The sequence below is a fragment of the Panulirus ornatus genome, chromosome 4 (assembly GCF_036320965.1).
Source record: "Panulirus ornatus isolate Po-2019 chromosome 4, ASM3632096v1, whole genome shotgun sequence".
Classification (NCBI taxonomy): Eukaryota; Metazoa; Arthropoda; class Malacostraca; order Decapoda; family Palinuridae; genus Panulirus; species Panulirus ornatus.
This window is the reverse complement of record NC_092227.1, coordinates 62852780-62870852: the sequence shown is the minus strand read 5'-3', so window position 1 is coordinate 62870852 and position 18073 is coordinate 62852780. Positions and strand designations below refer to the sequence as shown.

Here is an 18073-nt window from a genome sequence, read left to right as displayed (position 1 = left end):
TGTGCTGTGTGTGGATGTGTATGTATGTACATGTGTATGTGGGTGGGTTGGGCCATTCTTTCGTCTGTTTCCTTGCGCTACCTCGCTAATGCGGGAGACAGCGACAACACAAAATAAATAAAATATAAATATATATATATATATATATATATATATATATATATATATATATATCAGATTGGGGAAGAGCAGTGTGGTTTCAGAAGTGGTAGAGGATGTGTGGATCAGGTGTTTGCTTTGAAGAATGTATGTGAGAAATACTTAGAAAAGCAAATGGATTTGTATGTGGCATTTATGGATCTGGAGAAGGCATATGATAGAGTTGATAGAGATGCTCTGTGGAAGGTATTAAGAATATATGGTGTGGGAGGCAAGTTGTTAGAAGCAGTGAAAAGTTTTTATCGAGGATGTAAGGCATGTGTACGTGTAGGAAGAGAGGAAAGTGATTGGTTCTCAGTGAATGTAGGTTTGCGGCAGGGGTGTGTGATGTCTCCATGGTTGTTTAATTTGTTTATGGATGGGGTTGTTAGGGAGGTGAATGCAAGAGTTTTGGAAAGAGGGGCAAGGATGAAGTCTGTTGGGGATGAGAGAGCTTGGGAAGTGTGTCAGTTGTTGTTCGCTGATGATACAGCGCTGGTGGCTGATTCATGTGAGAAACTGCAGAAGCTGGTGACTGAGTTTGGTAAAGTGTGTGAAAGAAGAAAGTTAAGAGTAAATGTGAATAAGAGCAAGGTTATTAGGTACAGTAGGGTTGAGGGTCAAGTCAACTGGGAGGTGAGTTTGAATGGAGAAAAACTGGAGGAAGTGAAGTGTTTTAGATATCTGGGAGTGGATCTGGCAGCGGATGGAAACATGGAAGCGGAAGTGGATCATAGGGTGGGGGAGGGGGCGAAAATTCTGGGAGCCTTGAAGAATGTGTGGAAGTCGAGAACATTATCTCGGAAAGCAAAAATGGCTATGTTTGAAGGAATAGTGGTTCCAACAATGTTGTATGGTTGCGAGGCGTGGACTATGGATAGAGTTGTGCGCAGGAGGATGGATGTGCTGGAAATGAGATGTTTAAGGACAATGTGTGGTGTGAGGTGGTTTGATCGAGTGAGTAACGTAAGGGTAAGAGAGATGTGTGGAAATAAAAAGAGCGTGGTTGAGAGAGCAGAAGAGGGTGTTTTGAAATGGTTTGGTCACATGGAGAGAATGAGTGAGGAAAGATTGACCAAGAGGATATATGTGTCGGAGGTGGAGGGAACGAGGAGAAGAGGGAGACCAAATTGGAGGTGGAAAGATGGAGTGAAAAAGATTTTGTGTGATCGGGGCCTGAACATGCAGGAGGGTGAAAGGAGGGCAAGGAATAGAGTGAATTGGAGAGATGTGGTATACCAGGGTTGACGTGCTGTCAGTGGATTGAATCAAGGCATGTGAAGCGTCTGGGGTAAACCATGGAAAGCTGTGTAGGTATGTATATTTGCGTGTGTGGACGTATGTATATACATGTGTATGGGGGTGGGTTGGGCCATTTCTTTCGTCTGTTTCCTTGCGCTACCTCGCAAACGCGGGAGACAGCGACAAAGCAAAAAAAAAAAAAAAAGATATATATATATATTATCCCTGGGGATAGGGGAGAAAGAATACTTCCCACGTATTCCCTGCGTGTCGTAGAAGGCGACTAAAAGGGGAGGGAGCGGGGGGCTGGAAATCCTCCCCTCTCTTTTTTTTTTAAATTTTCCAAAAGAAGGAACAGAGGGGGCCAGGTGAGGATATTCCAAAAAAGGCCCAGTCCTCTGTTCCTAACGCTACCTCGCTAACGCGGGAAATGGCGAATAGTTTAAAAGAAAGAAAAAGAAAGATATATATATATATATATATATATATATATATATATATATATATATATATATATATATATATATATACACTTTATTCATATACACTTTATTCGTATTCATATAACTCCACGTTGTACAGTCAGGTTCGGTAAAACGCTTTCAGCTGGCTATGTGTTCTGTTGGGAAACAACCGATAGACCCCGTTGCTCACCATAGTGAGACGAAGGGTATTCGAGTAGTTAGTATTTCGAATAGTTGTATTTTAATATACAGTCCCTTAGCCTAACGGTTAGTATGTCTGCCTCTTGCACAAGGGGTCCCAGGTTCGATCCTGGCTGTTAGAGCTTTGTATGTTCTATGAAGGTGCGCGTTCATATACACTTTATTCGTATATATATATATATATATATATATATTATCTATCTTTTTATCATACTTTGTCGCTGTCTTCCGCGTTAGCGAGGTAGCACAAGGAAACAGGAAAGAATGGCCCAACCCACCCACATACACATGTATATACATACATGCCCACACACGCACATATACATACCTATACATTTCAACGTATACATACATATACATACACAGACATATACATATATACACATGTACATATTCATACTTGCTGCCTTCAACCATTCTCGTTGCCACCTCGCCACACATGAAATGGCACCCCCTCCCCCCGCGCGCTCGAGGTAGCCTGAAGAAAAGACAACAAAGGCCATATGCGTTCACACTCAGTCTCTTGCTGTCATGTGTAATGCACCCAAACCACAGCTCCCTTTCCACATCCAGGCCCCCAAACGCTTCACATGCCCTGGTTCAATCCACTGACAGCACGTCCACCCCGGTATACCACATCGCTCCAATTCACGCTATTCCTTGCACGCCTTTCATCCTCGTGTATGTTCAGGCCCCGATCGCTCAAAATATTTTTCACTCCATCCTTCTACCTCCAATGTGGTCTCCCGATTCTCCTCGTTCCCTCCACTCTGAAACATATACCCTCTTTGTCAATCTTTCCTCACTCATTCTCCCCATGTGACCAAAACATTTCAGTACACCCTCTTCTGCTCTCTCAACCACACTCTTTTTATTACCACACATCTCTTTTACCCTTTCATTACTTACTCGATCAAACTACCTCACGCCACATATTATCCTCAAACATTTCATTTCCAACACATCCACCCTCCTCCACACAACCCTATCTATAGCCCATGCCTCGCAACCATATAACATTGTTGGAACCATTATTCCTTCAAACATACCCATTTTCGCTCTCCGAGATAACCTTCTCGCCTTCCACACATTCTTCAATGCTCCCAGAACCTTCGCCCCCTCCCCCACCCTGTGACTCATTTCCGCTTCCATGGTTCCATCCGCTGCTAAATCCACTCCCAGATATCTAAAACACTTCACTTCCTCCAGTTCCTCAGTCACCAACTTCTGCAGTTTCTCACCCGAATCAGCCATCAGTGCTGTATCATCAGCGAACAACAACTATTATTTGCCATCAGATGATGTCATGTCCCTCTTACTCAAAGAAGCAGCAGCTCATCTCTCATGAATGATATTAATATGGATTTCTTCTTTGACTGGGTACCAGACTCATTACATTTACTCGGGTTGAATTTCATCAACCAAGTATCAGACCGACTTTGGAGATTGTCTTGGTCCTCTTGTAAACTGATGTAGTCCTCCTCGCTTTCCATTTCCCTAATGAGGTTCCAGAGATTTGTCAAGGGGGTGGGAGATTATTTTGTCCAAAGTGCCCCCAAATCACTAGCCTACATATGGATGTGGCGATGAGGGAGGTAAATGTTAGAGTTTTGGAGAGAAGGGTGGGTCTGCAGTCAGCTGTGACGACACGACTCTATTGGTAAAAGGGAGTGAGAAGCTGTGGAAGTAGGTGTTTGACTGTGGGTACTTAAAATCTGCTAAGATGTTCAGGTAGGAGTTAATTCCTTCGGTTAAGTCGTTTATATAAATCAAGAAGAGCATTGGTCAGGACAGAATCCTGTGGCGTCACTGGTAACCTCAACACATTTCGAGAAAGCTGCCCAGACTAACGTCCTGTTTTCCCTTCTCCTAAGATAATCTCCATTGAAGGGCTATCCATCTGGCAGGCCACAGGCCAAATCCAGCCCTAGTGTGATTTACCATTGGCGCTTTGACAGACTTAGAAAAATTAAAATGAATTGAGGTTTATACAATTTCAGTACTTACGAAATTTTACGTAAATAGATTTTTATGTGACTGATGCATTAGATAGCTGAAGGAAATGTGTGATCAATTGTAACAATTGAATGAAGTGTACTGTTCCCCGCACCACTGTGCTCGTAGCTCAGTGAACTGTACGTGTCTAGGCGGCGCATACGTTCATGGCTCATTATAAAAGCAGGGCCGAGCGGGGCTTGTTCGGTCCTTTGTAGGATAGTCACTATTTTCCTCTACATCTAGTAAATGTATAGCACTATTTTTTCCCATTTAAGTTCATATTTTTGAGTCGAATAATGCTTGGGAGAATAGTGTCATGTTGAATTATTTCATCAGTTACCGGTACATAATTATTTTTATGTGTTTAGCGGAAAAGCAGAAGCAAATTATATATATATGCATATCATGTTTCTATGTTTAAAAGATTAGAGAAAAACTCAATTAGAGTTTCATACTACGGCCCTACTCCTAAAGTAATTGAATACCCCTGCCATATAATTATCCCCCTCAGGATCTCAAGGTTTGGTTCTTTCACCTACAAATTACTTATAGATGGAGGGAAACGTTTTGGATTATTCCCTCCCTAGTCCATAATATATATATATATATATATATATATATATATATATATATATATATATATATATATATATATATATATATATATATATTATCCCTAGGGATAGGGGAGAAAGAATGCTTCCCACGTATTCCCTGCGTGTCGTAGAAGGCGACTAAAAGGGAAGGGAGCGGGGGGGCTGGAAATCCTCCCCTCTCTTTTTCAGTTTTCCTAATGAAGGAACAGAGGAGGGGGCCAAGTGAGGATATTCCCTAAAAGGCTCAGTCCTCTGGTCTTAACGCTACCTTGCTAACGCGGGAGATGGCGAATAGTATGGAAAAAAAAAAAAAAAAAAAAAAAAATATATATATATATATATATATATATATATATATATATATATATATATATATATATATCATACTTTGTCGCTGTCTCCCGCGTTAGCGAGGTAGCGCAAGGAAACAGACGAAAGAATGGCCCAACCCACCCACATACACATGTATATACATACACGTCCACACATGCACATATACATATCTGTACATCTCAACGTATACATATATATACACACAGACATATACATACATACAAATGTACATAATTCTACTGTCTGCCTTTATTAATTTCCGTCGCCACCCCGCCACACATGAAATAACAACCCCCTCCCCCACATTCGCACTAGGACGTGCTAGGAAAAGACAACAAAGGCCACTTTCGTTCACACTCTGTCTCTAGCGGGGTGACGACGGAAATGAAGTCAGCAAGTATGGATAAATATTTACATGTATTTATATGCATATGTCTGTGTATGTATTTGTGTATACATTGAAATGTATAAGCATGTATATGTGCATGTGAAGGCGTTTATGTGTATACATGTGTATGTGGGTGAGTTGGGCCATTCCTCGTCTGTTTCCTTGCGCTACCTCGCTAATGCGGGAGACGGCGGTTAAGTATAAAAAAAATAAAGTATATAAATTATGTGTATATATATATATATATATATATATATATACTATCTTTACGTCCTCGTTTACCATATAATCATACGGAGGCATTATGGGATTTTTTCTCCCCAATTGGTGTACTGTATATGATATTCTCACTTTTCATGTTACTTTTTGTGAAAATAAGATCTAGTGATGAGTGCATTAGCCTCATCCTAATTTTATCTTTTACCTGTTAGTAAAAGAAATTTTCTTACACTCTTAGAACTTGTGTCTCCATAACTGAAATCCCCATAGTTAGGACATTACCAACTCTGAGAAGTGTGTATTTTAATGTTTCATGCGCCCTTCTGATTGTTCCTCGCTATTTTCATTATATATCTATTATTTCTTTGAAATTCTTTGGAGGATTATTTATTTCCAGATACTAAAGGCTGTTGATTATTAAGAGGGCCAATCCTCTTCTTCCTATGTCTTTTTTTTCGCCATTAGAAAAATGTTCACTATAACTTACTTTTCTTCAGTAAGTTTACTCTCTAACACTCCAATAATATTAGGTGCGTTTTCTCATATACGATTTTATATATTTCCAGCTATTTTCCATTTACTACTAGTTCATCTGCATGTTTATACATTATTTTCAGTCCTACATTTTAGTCACAACATTCTTCAACCTTCCCCAGCACAGCCGGGAATATTCTTTTTTATCATTTTACTTTTTTGACGCCTCCCGTTTTTTGCCTTTTGAATGTGTTCTTTGCGCATTTCCCTTTTTCCTTGGTCTATCATCTCTTACCGAATTCCTCCTTCTCTACAGATTTCTTACCCTCCTTAAATAACCATTTTCTATATGAATCTGATACAAATGTAACCATTTCGGATCGTTCCCTTATATCTTGACAACATCCTCCAATACTTATTTCTTTCCTAACAAAAAGTGCTCTCGTCTTATCTTTGGCTTCCGGGAGTCTCGATTATCAATTCCTCGTCAATCTCTTTGTGGTTCTCTTTAAAATATCCTAAAATTACCAATATGCGTTCATCATGCATATTCATTCTGTGCTTATCAATCCTTGCTTCAGGTGAACCATAAATATTCCTGAGAAAGTGAATGTTCTTTTCCTAAAAACTTGATTCATTGTGTCCCCACGTTTCAGTAATCCCAGATGCATTTTTCAATGCATCATCTTTCAAGTGTTACCCATCTGTTCGACGGACAGAAACTGATTCTGCTCCCACTCCTTTCTCACTATAATTGATGGTCTGCATTGTGTTATGGGGATTTCCTTTGGTTGAATGGCCTTTATCATATCCAGTTTAGACCCTTCAGAACCATTTTGTTCCTCATTCATTGCCTCTTCTTTCCTTTGGCAAAATTTCTGCTGGATTTCTTTTGACTACATTTTCTAAATCCACGACTCGCTCCCATCTGATTTATGCCGTGACCCCGGCAAATATATTGTGCACCCCATGCTCATCCTTTGAGCTGATGGCACTTATCCTGTACTTTGATTTGATTTCTTTACCTCCTCCTCCAAGTCTGTTAACTTTTGACCTTGTTTTTCAGTAACTCCTTATAACTCTTCCAGCCTTATTATCAGTTTTTGACACATCGTTGTCTCTTCCCCTAGGACCCCTAGCCTCCTTCCTTTGGACTTAATTACTAATGACTGTTCGAGGTACCATCCATTTTGCTGGAAATGAAATGCGTGAGAACAGTGTATGGTGCAAGAAGAATTGATCGAGTAAGAAATGAGAGGATCAGAAACGTAATAATGGGAAGAGTATGTTAAAGGCTGAAGGTATGGTTAGGACATATAGTGAGATGATGAATGAAGACTAACTGACTTAGTGGGTGTGGGTCAGAAGAGGGAAAGAGAAGACCTACAAGATGAGGTTGGAGAGAAATTTGCTTAGAGTTATCGAGGTCTGAAATTCTGGATGGTGAGGCATGCATAGAATAGAACTATACGGGACGATGTGGTGTACAGAAGGAAATTTGATGTCATTGGTTTGAATTAGGGCACATGAAAGGTCTATAGGGATTATCTGTGAACAGGTTGCTCTAGTTATATGCTAGTGATATGATGCGAGCACTACCTTGCTAACGTGAGAAACGGCGGACTAGCATGAAAATAAAGCCAATGATATATCACATAATAAATATGCCATGATTTGGTTATGTCTAATGATTCTTATACATATATGCAAACAAAACTGTCATTTCTGCTGGCGTCGTGATAGACAGTTAACTGCCAGACATTACATGTAGCCACACAAGATAATGTATTGATAAAGGTAACCCTAACTTAATCTTACACCCTCACCTCACCTACAGCTTAAGTAAGTACAACACTTACGGAAGGCAAAGTCGTACACTAACGTTATGGTTATCGCTAAGGTTAAGGTTTAGGTTGAACATTATATAGGTTAGATTCAGTTGATTATTGGGCTGGATTGTTCCCTTTGTACATGAGTCTGTGTGGCTCTATGTCCTGACTGGCGACTTATCTTTGAGGTGCCGGTATCACCTGGGCCTTAATAATCCAAGGAGTCTGGATGAGATTCCTTACCCTGATCCAGGTTTGGGTTTGGCCTGTCTCCCAATGTAAATAAACCCGTCAGGATGGTCGAGGTGACCGCGGCCTCCACAACGGGTGAAGAACTCTCACCAGAAGCTACACTTTTTTTCCCCTCTACAGGATACACCAACAGTAAGGACTCCCTGCCAACTGTAACAGAAGGAAAAAGATGATAAAGAACAGAAGGATATGTACCAGCTGCACAATAAATGATAAGTTACTAGAGGTGCGTGAAAATACCATCGTTGGCTCACATATTTTGTGGATGTCAAGGAAATAATGTAGATCAGCACCTCATTATTAACTCTGGATATTGAGTGACTGTTTTGCAGTGGTTGCGGAATGTTTAGGGAACTGAATAAAAGTGATTTAGAGTGATTTGTAGCATGAGTGATTTGTAGCATGTATTATTCTACCTGGTGAATCACCCGTTCCGTAATGCAGCAAAACTAGCCTTACACATTAATATGGATATTATGTAATATTATCGTGCATTAATAATATTGTGGAAAAGTTCCAGTGTAGGAGTACCACAGAGATAACATGAATTTGGAATTAACGCTTCTGAATGGACTCCTAATGCTTAATAGAAGTGATTTAAGTTAGGTACCATAATTTGGAGTACTGTTTTCAGTGACTAAGATCTGTGATGATCAGGGAAAATATGGTAGAGTGAAACAACTAAAACGGTATTTGACATTATCTATGGAGACCACCACCGTAGGAACAGATGTATTTTATTTTTGATTAGAAAATAGTATGATTTTAGCATTCATGTACTGAGAGGTTTCCTCGTTGATTGTGTTTACTGTTTGTTGAGTGTATCAATGTACGCTGCATAATATACAACCAGTATGGTGGAAGGAAGATAACATCAGGGTTTTTGGTATATTTCTTATATAATGTTGAAAGTGACAGTCTGAGCTCCTAGGTGAAGGTAGGTAAGGTTTTCATAGATTCTGTTGGTATCAAATACATACATTCTTCATAGCAAACACCTGATCCACACATCTACCACTTCTGAAACCACACTGCTCTTCCCCAATCTGATGCTCTCCCTGTACATGCCTTCACCCTCTCAATTAATACCCTCCCATATAATTTACCAGGAACACTCAACAAACTTATACCACTGTAATTTGAGCACTCACTTTTATCCCCTTTGCTTTTGTACAATGGCACTATGCTAGCATTCTGCCAATCGTCAAGCACCTCACCATGAGTCATACATACATTAAATAACCTTACCAACCAGTCAACAACACAGTCACCCCCTTTTTTAATAAATTCCACTGCAATACCAGATTTTCTCCATTCCAGTTTTTCTCAATTGAAACATACCTCCCATTTGACTTATCCCTCAACCCTACTGTACCTAATAACCTTGCTCTTATTCACATTTACTCTCAGCTTTCTTTTTTCACACACTTTACCAAACTCAGTCCCCAGCTTCTGCAGTTTCTCATCCGAATCAGCCACCAGCTGATTCGGGTGTGAAATGTGACAGGGTTAGGGAGAATCTTTTGGTATACAGAGAAGAGGTAGTAAATGCTTTGCGGAAGATGAAAGCCGGCAAGGCAGTGGGTTTGGATGGTATTGCAGTGGAATTTATTAAAAAAGGGGGTGACTGTATTGTTGACTGGTTGGTAAGGTTATTTAATGTATGTATGACTCATGGTAAGGTGCCTGAGGACTGAAGGAATGCTTGCATAGTGCCATTGTACAAAGGCAAAGGGGATAAAAGTGAGTGCTCAAATTACAGAGGTATAAGTTTGTTGAGTATTCCTGGGAAATTATATGGGAGGGTATTGATTGAGAGGGTGAAGGCATGTACAGAGCATCAGATTGGGGAAGAGCAGTGTGGTTTCAGAAGTGGTAGAGGATGTGTGGATCAGGTGTTTGCTTTGAAAAATGTATGTGAGAAATACTTAGAAAAGCAAATGGATTTGTATGTAGCATTTATGGATCTGGAGAAGGCATATGACAGAGATGCTCTGTGGAAGATATTAAGAATATATGGTGTGAGAGGTAAGTTGTTAGAAGCAGTGAAAAGTTTTTATCGAGGATGTAAGGCATGTGTACATGTAGGAAGAGAGGAAAGTGATTGGTTCTCAGTGAAAGTTGGTTTGTGGCAGGGATGCGTGATGTTTCGATAGTTGTATAATTTGTTTAGGGATGGGGTTGTTAGGGAGGTGAATACAAGAGTTTTGGAAACAGGGGCAAGTATGCAGTCTGTTGTGGATGAGAGAGCTTGGGAAGTGAGTCAGTTGTTGTTCACTGATGATACAGCGCTGGTGGCTGATTCGGGTGAGAAACTGCAGAAGCTGGTGACTGAGTTTGGTAAAGTGTGTGAAAAAAGAAAGCTGAGAGTAAATGTGAATAAGAGCAAGGTTATTAGGAAGGGTGGATGTGCCGTAAGGGTGGATGTGCCGGAAATGAGACGTTTAAGGGCAATATGTGGTATGAAGTGGTTTGATCGAGTAAGTAATGAAAGGGTAAGAGAGATGTGTGGTAATAAAAAGTGTGGTTGAGAGAGCAGAAGAGGGTGTTTTGAAGTGGTTTGATCACATGGAGAGAATGAGTGAGGAAAAATTGACAAAGAGGATATATGTGTCAGAGGTGGAAGGAATGAGAAGTGGGAGACCAAATTGGAGGTGGAAAGATGGAGTAAAAAAGATTTTGAGTGATTGGGGCCTGAACCTGCAGGAGGGTGAAAGGCGTGCAAGGAATAGAGTGAATTGGAATGATGTGGTATACTGAGGTCGATGTGCTGTCAATGGATTGAACAAGGGCATGTGAAGCATCAGGGGTAAACCATGGAAAGTTTTTTGGGGCCTGGATGTGGAAAAGGAGCTGTGGTTTTGGTGCATTATACATGACAGCTAGAGACTGAGTGAGAATGAATGTGGCCTTTGTTGTCTTTTCCTAGCGCTACCTTGTGCACATGGGGGGGGGAGGGGGTTGTTATTTCATGTGTGGCGGGGTGGCGACGGGAATGAATAAGGGCAGACTATGAATTATGTACATGTGTATATGTCTCTGTGTGTATAGATATGTATATGTAGATGTGTATAGGTATGTATATGTGCTGTGTGTGGACGTGTATGTGGATGGGTTGGGCCATTCTTTTGTCTGTTTCCTTGCACTACCTCACTAACGTGGGAGACAGCAACAAAGTATAATAAATAAATATAATAAATAAAAAGAGGGCAAATGAGTTTAGGTGAGAGAGTATCATTAAATTTTAGGGAGAATAAAAAGATGTCTTGGAAGGAGGTAAATAAAGTGCATATGACAAGAGAACAAATGGGAACGTTGGTAAAGGGGAAAATGGGGAGGTAATAACAAGTAGTGATTAAGTGAGGAGATGTAGTGAATATTTTGAAGGTTTGTTGAATGTGTTTGATGATAGAGTAGCAGATATAGGGTGTTTTGGTTGGGGTGATGTGGGAAGTGAGAGGGTCAGGGAGAATGGTTTGGCGAACAGAGAAGAGGTAAAACTTTGTGGAAGATGAAAGCCGGCAAGATGGCAGGTATGGATGGTATTGCAGTGGAATTTATTAAAAAAGGGGGTGACTGTGTTGTTGATTGGTTGGTAAGGATATTCAGTGTAAGTATGGATCATGGTGAAGTGCCTGAGGAGTGGCGAAATGCATACATAGTGCCATAGTACAAAGGCAAAGGGGATAAAGGTGAGTGTTCAAATTACAGAGGCATAGGTTTGTTGAGTATTCCTGAGAAATTATGGGAGGGTATTGATTGGGGAAGAGCACTGTGGTTTCAGAAGTGGTAGAGGATGTGTGGATCAGGTGTTTGCTTTGAAGAATGTATGTGAGAAATACTTAGAAAAGCAAATGGATTTGTATGTAGCATTTATGGATCTGGAGAAGGCATATGATAGAGTTGATAGAGATGCTCTGTGGAAGGTATTAAGAATATATGGTGTGGGAGGCAAGTTGTTAGAAGCAGTGAAAAGTTTTTTATCAAGGATGTAAGGCATGTCTACGTGTAGGAAGAGAGGAAAGTGATTGGTTCTCAGTGAATGTAGGTTTGCGGCAGGGGTGTGTGATGTCTCCATGGTTGTTTGATTTGTTTATGGATGGGGTTGTTAGGGAGGTGAATACAAGAGTTTTGGAAAGAGGGGCAAGTATGAAGTCTGTTGGGGATGAGAGAGCTTGGGAAGTGAGTCAGTTGTTGTTCGCTGATGATACAGTGCTGGTGGCTGATTCATGTGAGAAACTGCAGAAGCTGGTGACTGAGTTTGGTAAAGTGTGTGGAAGAAGAAAGTTAAGAGTAAATGTGAATAAGAGCAAGGTCATTAGGTACAGTAGGGTTGAGGGTCAAGTCAATTGGGAGGTGAGTTTGAATGGAGAAAAACTGGAGGAAGTGAAGTGTTTTAGATATCTGGGAGTGGATCTGGCAGCAGATGGAACCATGGAAGCGGAAGTGAATCATAGGGTGGGGGAAGGGGCGAAAATTCTGGGAGCCTTGAAGAATGTGTGGAAGTCGAGAACATTATCTCGGAAAGCAAAAATGGGTATGTTTGAAGGAATAGTGGTTCCAACAATGTTGTATGGTTGCGAGGCGTGGGCTATGGATAGAGTTGTGCGCAAGAGGATGGATGTGCTGGAAATGAGATGTTTGAGGACCATGTGTGGTGTGAGGTGGTTTGATCGAGTAAGTAACGTAAGGGTAAGAGAGATGTGTGGAAATAAAAAGAGCATGGTTGAGAGAGCAGAAGAGGGTGTTTTGAAATGGTTTGGGCACATGGAGAGAATGAGTGAGGAAAGATTGACCAAGAGGATATATGTGTCGGAGGTGGAGGGAACGAGGAGAAGAGGGAGACCAAATTGGAGTTGGAAAGATGGAGTGAAAAAGATTTTGTGTGATCGGGGCATGAATATGCAGGAGGGTGAAAGGAGGGCAAGGAATAGAGTGAATTGGAGCGATGTGGTATACCGGGGTTGACGTGCTGTCAGTGGATTGAATCAAGGCATGTGAAGCGTCTGGGGTAAACCATGGAAAGCTGTGTAGGTATGTATATTTGCGTGTGTGGACGTATGTATATACATGTGTATGGGGGGGGGGTTGGGCCATTTCTTTCGTCTGTTTCCTTGCGCTACCTCGCAAACGCGGGAGACAGCGACAAAAAAAAAAAAAAAAAAGATTGAGAATGTAAAGGCATGTACAGAGCATCAGATTGGGGAAGAGCATTGTGGTTTCAGAAGTGGTAGAGGATGCGTGGATCAGGTGTTTGCTTTGAAGAATGTAATTGAGAAATATTTAGAAAAACAGATATATTTGTATGTCACATTCATGGATCTGGAGAATGCATATGATAGGGTGGATAAAGATGCTTTGTGGAAGGTTTCGAGAGTATATGGTGGGGGAGGTAAGTTGCTAAAAGCAGTGAAAAGTTTCTACCAAGGATGTAAGGCATGTGTACAAGTAAGAAGAGAGGAAAGTGATTGGTTCCCAGTGAATTTTGGTTTGCGGCAGGGGTGTGTGATATCTCCATGGTTGTTTAATGTGTTTATGGATTGGGTGGTTAGGGAGGTGAATACAAGTGTTTTGGAGAGAGGGGCAACTATCCATTCTGTTCTGGATGAGAGGGCTTGGGAAGTCTCAGTTGTTGTTCGCTGATGATACAGTGCTGATGGCTGATTTGGATGAGAAACTGCAGAAGTTGGTGATTTAGTTTGGTAAAGTGTGTTAAAGAAGAAAGTTGAGAGTAAATGTGAATAAGAGTAAGGTTATTAGTATTAGGTTCCGTAGGGTTGAGGGACAAGTCAATTGGGGGGTAAGTTTGAATGGAGAAAAACTGGAGGAAGCGAAGTGTTTTAGATATCAGGGAGTGGACTTACCAGCAGATGGAACCTTGGAAGTGGAAGTGCATCACAGGGTGGGGGATGGAGCATTGAAGAATGTGCAAAGGGAGAAAACGTTATCTCGGAGAGTAAAAATTGGTTTTTTGCTTGAAGGAATAGTCGTTCCAACAATGTTATATGGTTGTGAGGCATGGAAACAAAATGTTTGAGGACAAAATGTGGTGTGAGGTGGTTTGATCGAGTAAGTAATGAAAGAGTACGAGAGATGTGTGGTAATAAAAAGAGTGTGGTTGAGAGAGCAGAATAGGGTGTTTTGAAATGGTATGGACACATGGAGAGAATGAGTGAGGAAAGATTGACAAAGAGGATATATGTGTCAGAGGTGGAGGGAAGAAGAAGCAGAAGACCAAATTGAAGGTGGAAGGATGGCGTGAAAAAGATTTTGAGCGATCGGGGCCTGAAGATACAGGAGGGTAAATGGCATGCAAGGAATAGAGTGAATTGGAACGATGTGGTATACCAGGGTCGATGTGCTGTCAATGGATTAAATCAGGGCATGTGAAGCATCTTGGGTAAACCATGGAAACTTCTGTGGGGCCTGTATGTGGAAAGGGAGCTGTGGTTTGAGTGCATTATACATGACAGCTAGACTGAGTGTGAACAAATGTGGCCTTTTTCGTTTGTTCCTGGTGCTGCCTCCTTTATGTGTGGCGGGGTGGCGACAGGAATGGATGAAGGCAGCAATAATGGATACATACATATGTTTATATGGATATGTCTGTATATGTATAAGTTGAAATGTATATGTATATATATGTGTGTATGTGGGCGTTTATGTATATACGTGCGTGTGGGTGGGTTGGGCCAATCCTCGTCTGTTTCCTTGTGCTTCCTCACTAACGCAGGAGACCGGTTAAGTATAACAAATAAATATATATCTTGTTTAAAACTTTTCTCTGTTATTAGCAACTTACCTTCCACACCATATACTCTTAAAACCCTCCACAAAGCATCTCTATCTGCCCTCTCATATGCCTTCACCAGATCCATAAATGCTACATACAAATCCATATGTTTTTCTAAGTATTTCACACATACATTCTTCAGAGCAAACACCTGATCCACACATCCTCTACCACTTCTAAAACCACACTGCTCTTCCCCAGTCTGATGCTCTGTACATGCCTTTACCCTCTCAATCAATACCCTCCCATATAATTTCCTAGGAATACTCAACAAACTTTTGCCTCTGTAATTTGAACACTCACCTTTATCCTACTTGCCTTTGTACAATGGTACTATGCATGCATTCAGCCAATCCTCAGGCACTTCACCATGGTCCATTCATACATTGACTGTCCTCACCAACCAATAAACAACGCAGTCACCCCCCCTTTTTTTTTTTTATAAATTCCACTGCAATATCATCCAAGCCCACCACCTTGCTGGCTTTCATCTTATCTAACTTTATTTAATGTGTAATTTTTCTATCCATATGGCACAGCATTTTTCATGGGGACAATCCACCTCCTCAGGTGCCAGTAATTAATAAAAGTTATTTAAATCCCAACATCATAACAGAAGTACCGTATAGCATCTACCATCATAGACAGCACACCGGCCTGACCAAAGTAACCATTAAAGGGAGAGTTGGGGATGCCATGTGGTACAGAGGGGTTGTGTGTTGGAGGTTTGCATGGGTTGCTAGATGTGTCTTGGATGATTTTTTTTTTTTTTGTCTTATTAATTCTTTTATAATGATTTGGTTGATAATAGAATGGGCTTTATAGTTGCCTTGGGACAAATTAAAGTTCTTAGTATTAGCAATTAAGACAGCTTCAGTTGTTATGGGTAACATAATTAGCAGAAGGGTATAAAATAACTATTTTTAAGGTGTTCAAGGTGATGGTTTTTATGACATTGTTTCGCGATTGCATTTTTGTGGTTATTCCTGCATACATTCTCATATCTTTCCCAATAATTATGGCCTGGCACTTTTTGAGACAGGTTTTTAAATACTTGTGCTTGTCTCTTCTTTTTCTCATTCATTAATTTTTTTTAGGCATGAATTAAGATCTGGCATTGATATGGACTTTTGTCTGTGACTAAAGCCTCCAGTGTAAAAAAAAAAAAAAAAAAAAAAAAAAAAAAAAAAATGTGAAGGAGAGTAATATGGCAGATGAGGATATATTTAGGGGCGTGGGGTATTAAGTGTGTGTTTGGCGGGGTGGCAACAGGAATGGATGAAGGCAGCAAGTATGGATATGTATAATATATGGATATGTCTGTGTATGTATATGTTGAAATGTATATGTATGTATATGTGTGTGTGTGTGTGTGGGCGTTTATGTATATATGTGCTTGTGGGTGGGTTGGGCGATTCATTGTCTGTTTCCTTGCGCTCCCTCACTAACGCAGGAGACCGGTTAAGTATAATGAATAAATAAATATCTTGTTTAAAACTTTTCACTGTTTCTAGCAACTTACCTCCCACATCACATACTCTTAAAACCTTCCACAAAGCATCTCTATCCACCCTATCATATGCCTTCTCCAGATCCATAAATACTACATACAAATCCATATGTTTTTCTAAGTATTTCTCACATACAGTCTTCAAAGCAAACACCTGATCCACACATCCTCTACCATTTCTGAAACCTCACTGCTCTTCCCCAATTTGATGCTCTGTACATGCCTTTACCCTCTCAATCAATACCCTCCCATATAATTTCCCAGGAATACTCAACAAACTTATGCCTCTGTAATTTGAACACACCTTTATCCCATTTGCCTTTGTACAATGGCACTATGCATGCATTCAGCCAATTCTCAGGCATTTCACCATGATCCATACATACACTGAATATCCTTACCAACCAACCAACAGCACAGTCACCCCCTGTTTTTATAAATTCCACTGCAGTCCCATCCAAACCCACCACCTTGCAGGCTTTCAACTTATTAATTTCATTTAATGCGTAAGTTTTCTGTACATATGGCACAGCATTTTTCAAGGGAACAATCCACCCCATCAGGTGCCAGTAATTAAAAATTATTTAAATACCAACATCATAACAGAAGTACCGTCTAGTGTCTCCCACTATAGACAACACACTGGCCTGACCAAAGTAACCATTAAAGGGAGAGTTGGGGATGCCATGTGGTTTGGAGGGGTAGTGTGGCACTATGCATGCATTCAGCCAATTCTCAGGCACTTCACCATGATCCATACATACACTGAATATCCTTACCAACCAATCAACAGCACAGTCACCCCCTTTTTTTTTTTTATAAATTCCACTGCAGTCCCATCCAAACTCACCACCTTGCAGGCTTTCATCTTATTAATTTCATTTAATGCGTAGTTTTTCTGTACATATGGCTTAGCATTTTCCAAGGGAACAATCCACCCCATCAGGTGCCAGTAATTGAAAATTATTTGAATACCAACATCATAACAGAAGTACCGTCTAGTGTCTACCATTATAGAAAACACACTGGCCTGACCAAAGTAACCATTAAAGAGAGAGAATTGGGGACACCATGCGGTTTGGAGGGGTAGTGTGGTGGTTTGCCTGGGTTGCTAGATGTGTCTTGGATGATTTTTTTTGTTTTTTGTCTTAATTTTTTTTATAATTTGGTTGATAATAGAATGAGCTTTATAGTTGCCTTGGGACAAATTAAAGTTCTTAGTATTAGTAATTAGGACAGACTCAATTGGTATGGGTAACATAATCAGCAGAAGGGTATAAAATAACTATTTTTAAGGTGTATAAGATGATCGTTTTTATGAAATTGTTTCGGGATTGCATTTTTGTGGTCATTCCTGCATACGTTCTCATATCTTTCCCAATAATTATGGCCTGGCACTTTTTGAGACAGATTTTTAAATACTTTTGCCTGTCTCTTCTTTTTCTCATTCATTAATTTTTTTTGTTTGAATTAAGGTCTGGCACTGATATGGACTTTTGTTTATGTCTAAAGTCTCCAATGTAAAAAGAAAAAAAAAAATGTGAAGGAGAATAATATGGCAGATGAGGGTATAATTAGGGGCATGGGGTATTAAGTTGTATGAATGGAAATGGTGAACATCTTTAGGAATTAAGTG

General features: G+C 40.3%; 1 protein-coding gene across 4 annotated transcripts in view; it reads left to right on the top strand.

The window, feature by feature from the left end:
- Positions 1–5341: 5341 nt before the first annotated feature.
- LOC139766671 (uncharacterized) overlaps positions 5342–18073 on the top strand; it is a 32745-nt gene continuing 20013 nt past the window's right edge. Inside the window, exon 1 of one of the 4 annotated variants that reach the window (XM_071695588.1) lies at positions 5342–5369. In XM_071695588.1, coding sequence (XP_071551689.1) covers positions 5357–5369 — 13 coding nt within the window. In that variant the 5' untranslated portion in view covers positions 5342–5356. Of the gene's footprint in view, positions 5370–7776; positions 7896–7940; positions 8361–18073 lie in introns of those variants that run through there. The other 3 variants (XM_071695605.1, XM_071695578.1, XM_071695596.1) reach the window with 3 other exon arrangements.